Below are 11,558 nucleotides of genomic sequence, written 5' to 3'. Positions count from 1 at the left end.
CATCATTTATTATACATTCATGCAGGCTTGAATAAATATGTCCCGTGTGCCATCAGGTTATTGGAACGGAATTTCAAGCAACATGTAACATCTGACACACGGTACTCTCATCAGTGAGATTGCAGTCTTGACCTCCTCTCACCTAATTAGAGACCTTTAACTATCTTTAGTGTTCTTTATCGGACTTTATCTTGCACTGAATGTTGTACCCATTAGCTGTGCACTCTGAACGGCTTGATTATGATCATGCATTGTCTTTTCTTTGACTGGATAACATGCGAACAAAAGCCTTTTACCTTCCCTCAGTACAAGTCACAATAATAAGCTAAACTAAACTAAACTAAACTAAAGACCAACCCTTTGTGAAACCCCTAACATTTGATTATATGTTCTGATTTGCTCTGAGCCTGCCACATGGTTTACAGTGAATACAGATTAGAAAATTTGCAAATCCAACCTATCACCAGGATGCATCTAACATAAATTAACCACTCCCCACTGAGTTTATTATAAATTACGCGAGAACGTTTGGCATCATTTAGTGTGTGATTGCACAAGAAGAAAGATGAAATTACTGTACAATCTGTATGTTTTGCTAATTGTCATCTTTCTAAGTCCAGCCTGTAAGTAACAAAATAAGGAATATTTAACCTTATTGTATTCATGTTATAATTTATTTCAGTAAAGGTGTTACTTGTAAGTGGTGATGTTCCCATGTTTCTGCTGCACTTGCTTCCTAGGTGGTCCAAGTTGCAGCTTAGGAGTGCTGATAAAGGAACAGGTGTTGCTCATTTCTAACAGCATTTAAGAAGATGGTAGTGAGACACTTGTTTGAGGTGCTGAAAACATTTGTTGGTTATTTTTACAGTGCAGAATTGTGTGGATTTAGACCTTGTGAAGAAGTAAGCATGGCAATATATTTGCTAATCCAGGATGGTGTGTGATTTGGAATGAAAATGTATTACTGCTCTTGCTGCATTCATCCTCTTTGCTAATAGTGGTCAGAACTTTCAGATCTGCTGTTGGAAAAAAACTGACTTTGCAAAAACACTTTGCGGAAGTCCAGAACAAGGGGTCACAGTTTAAGAATAAGGGGGAAATCTTTTAGGACCGAGATGAGAAAAACATTTCTCACACAGAGAGTGGGCAACCTCTGGAATTCTCTGCCACAGAAGGTAGTTGAGGCCAGTTCATTGGCTATATTTAAGAGGGAGTTAGATGTGGCCCTTGTGGCTAAAGGGATCAGGGGGTATGGAGAGAAGGCAGGTACAGGATACTGAGTTGGATGATCAGCCATGATCATATTGAATGGCGTGCGGCTCGAAGGGCCGAATGGCCTACTCCTGCACCTATTTTCGATGTGTCTAAAAGTTACAATCTGCAGGCACAATGAGCCACTGGTGGAGGGAGTGTATATCTGGGGGGTTGGATCGCCTATGAATCAAGTTGTTCTTTTCCTGGAAGGTGCCATGATTTTTGACTGTTGTTGGAACATTTGTGCTGCAAGTAAGTTGAGAGCCTGATAACCCGTTCCCGACTTGTAGATGGCAGAAGGGAACTGGGAGAGTGCTTAAGTATGATTGTGCTTTTGTATAGTAAGGTTTTTACTGAATTGTATGCAACAAAGACATTTCATTGCACCTAGGTACATGTGACAATAAAGTACCTTAGGACCATTAGTCGGAAGTTCAGCCTCTGTTACCCTTATAACCATACCATATTTTGTCCAATTTGGTTTCTGGTTCTGTTACTGAATTTCAAAGATAAACGGTAACGTTCCCTCTTCTCAGATTGGTCATTGCCAAACGCTCGTGAGGTGAAATGAAATTTGCCACTTGTCTGTCCAAAGCTGTGTGCTATAAAATTCTTGATGAATGTAAGTACAGGCTATTTCATTGCATGAAGAAGGGGAATTCAACTCCACCTTTCTTAATCATCAGTGGACATTGTAATGAAATCTCATTTCAACTCTTTTGGAAAGTTCTAGTTATATTACTGGTTACATAACATAATGTTCAATTAATCTTGTAAAGATCTATTCAGAATAATTCATCGATCATTTTATCCGTAATCTTGTTAGGGGTGGACAATAAATGCTGGCCTTGTCAGTTATCTTCAGAGCCTGAATATGAAAAAAAAAGTTCAATATCTTTTATTTGTTCCAGATCATGGAGATGAAATTATTGGAGGTCATGATGCTGTACCTCATTCAAGACCCTATATGGCATCCCTCCAAAGGTTGAAGTGGTGGCAACGGCAGTATGAACATTATTGTGGAGGGGTTTTGATCAACCGTGAATGGGTTCTATCTGCAGCTCACTGTGAAATGTAAGCTCTACTGTGTATGAATGAAAATTTAATTTAATATGTGATCAGTTCCTAATCCTAGCCTGTGTGGAATTATCATGTTCCACTGTTTGGTCATGTCTTCATTAATATGTAGATCACCAGTTTAATGCATTTTTTGTGTTAGAAATACTAAATTTGAATGGTCACTTATGCGATACCTATTTCAGATCCATGATTTCAGTACTTTAAGGGTATTACTTACAAGCAATTTGTTTTGATGGGTGCATTAATGACTTTTAATTAAGTGCAAAGTCTTGGCTTATCATTGGGTACGGATCACCCCTTGGAAGTTGCACATTTGTTACATTTGTTAACTACCAAATATGATGTGGTATATATATATATATATATATATATATTATATTTCCACGAATTTCAATATTTAATGGTTGGCTTCCTGATGAATTTCTGAAAATGGCCTTTTAAAAAAAAGTATAATTATGTTTATTTTTGCTTGGCAGAAAAGATGGCATCATTGCTGGAAAACGGAAGCTTCAAGTGGTTCTTGGTGCACATTCTCTTTCGGGATACGAGTCGAGTAAACAAATATTTCATATCAAGAGACAGATTCCCCATCCAGAATTCCGTGGTAATACTATGGAAAATGACATCATGCTGCTGGAAGTATGAATTTTCTGTCTAATCTGTATACAGTGCTCTGAACCCTTAATTTGTTCATTAGCAATGTTTAATTTCACAAAAGAATATGTCTTCGATGTATTGGGGGAATGATTTTTCAGATTACATTACGATGATATCTAGGATGCCGTTTGGCACAGGGGAAACCAGAGTTAACCTTGTCCTCCTCCTTTCGGCATGTCAGGAAGTTTTTCAGCAAGGATCATTAGAATGATCATTTGATGGGTTTTTCCCCCTACTTTTAGTCTACCACAACCTGACCAGGTGTAGGGTGTAGCACATAGAACAGCATTGCACAGGAACAGGTCGTTTGGTGCCGGACATGGTACTTACTTAAACTAAACCTTTTTAACTGCACATGCTCCATATCCCTCCAGTCCCTGCATATCTACGAGTCTGTCTAAAAACACCACTATCATACCTGCATCCACCACCACCCCTTGCACTGTGTTTCAGGCACCCACCACTTTCTGTGTAAAAGAAACTTGTATTAGTCGCAGATGAGATCAGATGTCTCTGTGTGAGTGTGGAGCCATCTTGGTCTAATGGTGCACTGAACTGATGAGGAAATGTTCCTTTTATAGTCAAGGAAATTTAACATTTCAAATTAAAGAATTGATCGGATAGAAGTTCCTGAAGAAAATTTCTGCATCAACATATCCTGATCTTCAAATGAGATCAAGAAATGTTCTGAATTACATATCCTCCTTCTTATCTCTATTCCAAGAAAACACCTCCAGTTTCCAGCTGCAGGAGTGTTCCATAGAGCTTGGATCAATCTTGTAATATTAATCTCTAGAATATCTAATTTTTTGCCAACAATCAATCTGCGTTCAGTCTCAGCAGATCCCAGCAGGAATATGAGGGGTCAATTTTAAGCAAGCCACCTAGAGAAGAAAGGAACATATTGTATCATTTACATGTTTTACTCTGCCTTATTGTACAGTTCACTGAAGGCATTGGAAAGTAAAATGATACAATTTGGGAATTCGAGACGATCGAGTAAAGTAAAATTCTTTATTTTAAACGATAATAAAGCCAAACAGCCAAACTAATGAAGCTCCTTCGATCAGGGTGGAGCTTGAATGAATGCTTGATTTGATTTGATTTGTTTATTTGTTCCGAACAAGTAAAGACATAAATAGGAATAAATAACAACAACAAAATCGAAATAGTCAAACAATTGGACATTCCAGGCAATATTTGCAAAGCAATGAAAAGCATAAAGCAAAATTTAAATGTCCAACACTTTTTCTTTACAAGCTCGAAAAGGAGTGAGAAGAATAACTTATTTAATCTCACCCCTTCTCCCTAAACCCTTCTTCCATATTTAATAATTAATTAATTAATCATAATAATACCCCAGACAATTTTTAGAAATGCATACAGACATATATATACATACAACTGATATACACATACAAGTAATATGTATGAAGTAACCAAAAAACATAAATAAATAATAAATAAAATAATAAATAAACATTAACCCCTGTTTGTCAACCATCCCCTTCATCCCTGTACCTTGTGAAAAAAAGTTTTTTGTATGTCATTTTGAACTGGTTCATGTTTGGACATTGCTTTAACTCCACATTCAAACTGTTCCACAATCCTACTCCACAGACCGAAATACAAAAAGTTTTTCTTGTCGTGCGGACTCTTTGTACCTTAAAATTAAATATTCTTCTTAAATTATAACCCCCCACTCGCTCATTGAATAATTTTTGTATATTTCCACATAAGTTTTTATTTTTGGCCCTAAACATTATCTGTGCTGTTTTAAATGCAACCAAATCTTCTAATTTTAATAATTTTGACTGTAAGAATAATGGATTAGTGTGACCCAGATACCTGACATCGTGAATAATACGTATTGCTCTTTTTTGCAGAATAGTTAATGAATGTAGCGAACTTTTATAGTTATTGCCCCAGACTTCTGCACAGTAATTTAAATAGGGTAAGATTAGTGAACAGTAGAGAATGCGGAGTGATTTGTGATCCAGAACCTGCTTAACTTTGTGTAATACAGAAATGCTTTTTGACAGTTTGGATTGTACATGTTTAATGTGTGATTTCCAGCTGATTCTATCATCCATTATAACCCCAAGAAATTTATTTTCATGAACCCGTTCAATTTCAACCCCATTTATCTTTATATTTGCTTGTGTATTTGTTCTGCAATTACCAAGTAACATTATTTTGGTTTTGCTCAAGTTTAATGATATTTTGTTCCTGTCAAACCATGTTTTCAGTTTGTCCATTTCTTTTGTTATTTTATCCAGTAGTTGTTTTAAATTCTTCCCAGAACAAAAAATATTTGTGTCGTCTGCAAACAAGAGCAGCCTCAAGGCATTGGACACATTACAAATGTCGTTTATATACATGATGAATAGTTTTGGACCCAACACTGACCCCTGGGGGACACCACAAGCAATGTCCAAACATGTAGAACTGTAGCTGCCCAGCTTCACAAACTGTTGCCTGTTACTTAAATAGCTTTTTATCCAATCCAGTACTAGACCTCTGATGCCATACCTTTCTAATTTTTTTAATAAAAAAACCTGATTGATCGTATCAAATGCTTTCTTTATATCAATAAATATCCCAGCTGCATATAGTTTATTGTCAATAGCGTTTGTGATATCTTCAATTGATTCTATTATTGCAAGTGATGTTGATCTGTTTGATCTGAATCTATATTGACTTTCAGTGATTAGTTTATGCTTTTCTACAAATATGTCTAGTCTATTGTTGAACATTTTTTCTAGTATTTTGGAGAATTGAGGGAGTAAAGAAACAGGTCTGTAGTTTGTGAAATGATGCTTGTTCCCAGTTTTGTATATTGGTATGACTTTTGCTATTTTCATTTTGATTGGAAAAGTACCGGTTTGGAAAGATAAATTACAGATGAATGTTAGAGGTTTGGAAATCCCCTCAATGACCATCTTAACTAACGACATGTCAATGTCGTTGAAATCAGTAGACATTTTGTTTTTATATGTTTTAACAATGTCCAACAGTTCTTTTTCATCTACTGCCATAAGAAACATAGAGCAGGGATTTCTCTCCAATAAATTCTCAGGAGTTTCTCCAGATGTCCCTGGATCAGGGATTTGTTTAGCCAGGTCTGGTCCAACATTTACAAAAAAATTATTAAAGCTATTAGCTACATCCTCCATATTATAATTTTCATTGTCCTTATCAATAAAATGCTTTACCTAAAGCCAGCGAAAACACTCCCGCGATCACGTGACCGCGCCAGCCAATAGCGAGGGTTTGTGATCCCCTGGCCACCACTAGGTGCTACTACAAAAGCCAGCCATATTTGTTTGAATCAAATTCATTTGATGGAAAATAACTCTTTATTTTCCCAGGAGAGTTAATTTATAACAAGACCCATAATATCAGTTACTCAGCAGCTCAAAATGCAAACAAAATGGCGGCAAACAAAATGGTGGCAAACAAAATGGTGGCAAACAAAATGCTATTTGAGGAAGCAACCTAAAGAAAATCTAAGCGACACATAGCAAGATTATAAGTATATTTAAGATCATCCGGTGAAAAGGTCATAACTGATAGGAGCAGAATTAGGCCATTCGGCCCATTAAATTTACTCCGCCATTCAATCATGGCTGATCTATCTCTCCCTCCTAACCCCATTCTCCTGCCTTCTCCCCATGACTCCCGACACCCGCACTAATCAAGAATCTATCTATCTCTGCCTTAAAAATATCCATTGAGTTGGTTCCACAGAAAGTCATAGAAAATAAATGACATGACAACAGTGCAACTAAATTAATTGTTGACTGCTTTACCATTCTATCTGTAATATGTTCCAGATTAATGACATTCAATCTAGATTATTTCTTAATCATCGTTAAAAAAGCATCCAAAAAGTGTCGAAAGATTTGGATTCCCAGCTTTATATTTCCATCAATTACTTTGTTCATTTTCAGTCTGATATGATATTTTTAGAGTAAAACAGCCATAGCTAAGTTTGACTAATTAGAGTTTACTTGTTAACAAAGAAAGATTTAAATAGTGAAGAACCTTGAAGGAGTGGCACAATAGTGCAGCTGGGAGAGCTGCTGTTCACATCGCCAGAGGCCTGGATTATATTCTGACCTCAGGTGCTGTCTTTGTGGAGTTTGCACGTTTTCCTTGGGACCATGTGAGTTTCATCCAGATAGTTTAGTTGATATTTTAGTTTAGTTTAGTTTAGTTTCGAGATACAGTGTAGAAACAGGCTCTTCGGCCCACTGTCCGCACCGACCTGCGATTCCCGCACATTAACACTACACGACACACAATAGGGACAATTTTACATTTACACCAAGCCAATTAATCAACAAATCTGTAGGTCTTTAGAGTGCAGAAGGAAGCCAAAGATTCCGATCCCCGAAAACCCATGCAGGTCACGGGGAGAATGTAAAAATTCCGTACAGACAAGCACCCATAGTCACGATCGAACCCGGGTCTCTGACACTGTAGGGCAGCAGCTCTACCATTACGCCACCTTGTCGCCAACCCGTTACTTCATTTTCCCCCCATTTCCCAAAGATGTGTGCATTTGTAGGTTAATTGGCCTCTGTAAATTGTCCCGAGTGTGTCGGGAGTGTCTGTGAAAGTGAGTTAAACTAGCGTGAATGGATGATCGATGTGGACTTGGTGAACTGAAGAGCATTTCCATGCTGAATCTTTCACTCAATCAATCAATTAATCAATCAATCAATCAATCAATCAATCAATCAATCAATCAGAAATAGTATTGGGTAGGCTAATGGGACTGAAGGATGATAAATCCCCTGGGCATGATGGTCTGCATCCCTGGGTCCCCAGGGAGGTGGCTCTAGCAATAGTGGACGCATTGGTGATCATTTTCCAATGTTCAATAGATTCAGGATCAGTTCCTGTGGATTGGAGGATACCTAATGTTATCCCAATTTTCAAGAAAGGAGCGAGAGAGAAAACGGGGAATTACAGACCAGTTAGCCTGAATTCGGTGGTGGGAAAATTGCTGGAGTCAATTATTAAAGAGGTAATAATGGGGCATTTAGATAGCAGTAAAAGGATTAGTCCAAGTCAACATGGATTTATGAAAGGGAAATCATGCTTGACTAATCTTCTGGAATTTTTTGAGGATGTGACAAGTAAAATGGATGAAGCGGTGCCAGTGGATGTAGTGTATCTAGACATTCAGAAAGCCTTTGATAAGGTACCCCACGGGAGTCTGGTGACTAAAATTAGAGCACATGGTATTGGGGGTAGGGTGTTGACATGGATAGAAAATTGGTTGGCAGACCGGAGGAAAAGAGTAGGAGTGAACGGGTCCTTTTCAGAATGGCAGGCAGTGGCGAGTGGAGTGCCACAAGGCTCGGTGTTGGGGCCGCAACTGTTTACCATATATATTAATGATTTGGAAGAGGGAATTAGGAGCAACACTAGCACGTTTGCGGATGACACAAAGCTGGGTGGCAGTGTGAACTGTGAAGAGGATGTTAGGAGGTTGCAGGGTGACCTGAACATGTTGAATGAGTGGGCAGATGCAGTATAATATAGATAAATGTGAGGTTATCCAGTTTGGCGGCAAAAACAAGGGGGCAGATTATGATCTCAATGGGGTTAGGTTAAGTAAGGGGGAGGTACAGCGAGACCTGGGTGTCCTTGAACATCGGTCACTGAAAGTTGGTGTGCTAGTGCAGCAGGCAGTGAAGAAAGCTAATGGAATGTTGGCCTTCATAACAAGAGGATTTCAGTATAGGAGTAAAGAGGTTCTTCTGCAGTTGTACAGGGCTCTGGTGAAACCACATCTGGAGTATTGTGTACAGTTTTGGTCCTAATTTGAGGAAATACATCCTTGTGATGAGGCAGTGCAGTGTAGGTTCACGTGGGATGGCGGGACTGTCATATGAGGAAAGATTGAAAAGACTAGGCTTGTATTCACTGGAGTTTAGAAGGATGAAGGGCTCTTATAGAAACATATACATTTATAAAAGGACTGGACAAGCTAGATGCAGGAAAAATGTTCCTAATGTTGGGCGAGTCCAGAACCAGGGGCCACAGTCTTAAAATAAAGGGGAGGTCATTTAAGACTGAGGTGAGAAAAAACTTTTTCACCCAGAGAGTTGTGAATTTATGGAATTCCCTGCCACAGAGGGCAGTGGAGGCCAAATCACTGGATGGATTTAAGAGAGAGTTAGATAGAGCTCCAGGGGCTAGTGGAGGCAAGGGATATGGGGAGAAGGCAGGCACGGTATATTGATTGGGGACGATCAGCCATGATCACAATGAATGGCGGTGCTGGCTCGAAGGGCCGAATGGCCTCCTCCTGCACCTATTTTCTATGTTTCTATGTAATCAATCAATCAATCGATCAATCGACCGATCATCGGCGACAGTAGCGTAGGGCTTTATGAACATCAGCCGCACAAATATTTTCATGTATCACATGAAGGGTAATTGACATTACATTTTATGGTCAATTTTTCTTGTCTCTTTGATCATCTGAAAAAGAAACATTTCTTTCTGCAAAGGACAGAACCTCAGCAAATGAAGTACTTAAATGGGGAAACCAACAAACCTCTTTTGATTAGAGCAATAGTTTAAGATATTCTTCACTCTTTGAAGAATAAGAATAAATTATTACTGTATCACAGCTGGAGAATAATGCAATGATCAACAATGATGTGAATGTGCTCAAACTACCTGGAGGAATGGTCGATGATCTGAAGCCTGGAACTTCCTGCTTCGTGGCAGGATGGGGAAAAACAAGTAATGGATTTCCATCTGACACACTTCAAGAGGTGACAATAGAAGTAATAGATCGTAAAACATGCAACAGCGAGGACTATTACGATCACGACCCTGAAGTAACCCAGAACATGATCTGTGCTGGTGACAGTGAAGGCAGAGGAGATTCGTGCCAGGTGAGTGTGCAGTGTAGCATTGTTATCAGTAAAATGACCATAAAGCTATCAGAGTGTGTGCAAAAGCCCAAATGGTTCACTGGTGCCTTCCATAGATTGAAACATTCCATCCATCCTCACACTGGCCTTAGCCTGGCATTATTGTAGCTTGTTTTTGTAAATGTTTTTTTAAATAGCTGAACAATAATATCCTCTCAAGGAAACTGTTCCACTTAAAGACTCTTTGTGAATTTGCTTAGGCACATATGCTCCAGGTTGTAAAATCACCATCTCCTCAAACCAGCTGGGCACGGGTAATAAATATAGCATTGTGATGTGTTTTCAGACTGAAAGTTGGTGATGTGTTATTTTATCTGACTCTACTGAATTGTCATCTTTATTGTTTTCTCTCCCAGGGTGATTCGGGTGGTCCTTTGCTTTGCAATGGAAAGTACGTCGGGATTGTGTCCTTTGGCAAAGGATGTGCAGATCCCAAAAAGCCTGGAGTTTACACTTTTGTTTCTGATAAATACCTTTGTTGGATTTGGAAAACCATTGCCATGCAGCTTACAATATGACCGATGGAGGGCTGTGTTGAGTAATCAGCGCGCTACTTCACTTGCTTTACTACCTATGATGCTCAATCAATTGGCTTAGATAACCAGCATGCTTCCATCTATATCTCGAGTACATTGTGTAACATTTTACCACAAAATGCAATAAAAACTAGAATTGTGAAATCCCCTGTTCTCTGAAGTAAGATTTATAGGTTGTGAAAACGAACTGAATGAGTGAATTAATTAATTAATAGTTTATTGTCACATGTGACAAGCCACAGTGAAATTATTTGCTTGCATACCACATAAAGGGCGCTGCCAAAGTGGAGTGGATTGGCTGAAGGAAGCCTTTCACCGAGGTGAGTATACTTTGGGAGCTTTAAAAGAGCGGCAAGAGTCAGCCCGGGGTAATTACCTTGAACGTTGCAGAGAAGCAGCAGCCAGACCAGCGAATGAGTGGATTGGCTGAGACATCCTAATTAGATGTGGATATCAATCAATCAATCAATCAATCAGATTTATTCATCACATGCACAATAAAGTGCAGTGAAATGAACTTGCCAGCAGCGGTACAATAAAAAAGAACACACAATACACAATAACATTTAACACAAACATCCACAACTGCATTCTTCACTGTGGTGAAAGGCACAAAGTACAGTCGATTGATTAGTCCTAATTAGTTGTGTGGATAGTTGACCTGATTAGATAAAATTAAGTTCAGGTCCAGGGGAGCGACCTGTTGAGGGGAAGTTCCTTGTTGTGGTAAAGTGTGAGTCTTTGGTTCAAGAGTCTTCGGCGAGGAGGCTGAGGCAAGGAGGCTACACTTGAATCCACTGAAGTAATGGCAGACAAGTTGTTACAGTGTCTCCCTTGCTGGATGTGGGAAGTCAGGGACACTGCTGGTGCCTCTGATAACTACTTCTGTGGAAATTGTGTCCAGGTGCAGCTCCTGAGGACCGTGTTAGGGGACTGGAGCAGCAGCTGGATGACCTCAGGACCATCCGGGAAACTGAGAGTTTCCTGGACAAAACCTACAGTGAGGTTGTCACACCGAGGATCCAAGAAGAGTACAGGTGGGAAACTATGATGAAGAGAAGTAAACCTG

The 11,558-nt window shown here is 39.1% G+C and overlaps 1 protein-coding gene across 1 annotated transcript; it reads left to right on the top strand.

Moving 5' to 3' along the window:
* Positions 1-1,436: 1,436 nt before the first annotated feature.
* LOC116983070 (granzyme K-like) lies at positions 1,437-10,471 on the top strand. The gene is made up of 5 exons (XM_033036673.1): positions 1,437-1,506; positions 2,166-2,328; positions 2,811-2,973; positions 9,645-9,914; positions 10,310-10,471. Exons 1-5 carry the CDS (start codon positions 1,437-1,439, stop codon positions 10,469-10,471), a joined length of 828 nt encoding a protein of 275 aa, XP_032892564.1.
* Positions 10,472-11,558: the final 1,087 nt, after the last annotated feature.

The sequence above is a fragment of the Amblyraja radiata genome, chromosome 1 (assembly GCF_010909765.2).
Source record: "Amblyraja radiata isolate CabotCenter1 chromosome 1, sAmbRad1.1.pri, whole genome shotgun sequence".
NCBI lineage: Eukaryota > Metazoa > Chordata > Chondrichthyes > Rajiformes > Rajidae > Amblyraja > Amblyraja radiata.
This window is presented reverse-complemented; position numbering and strand designations above follow the sequence as displayed.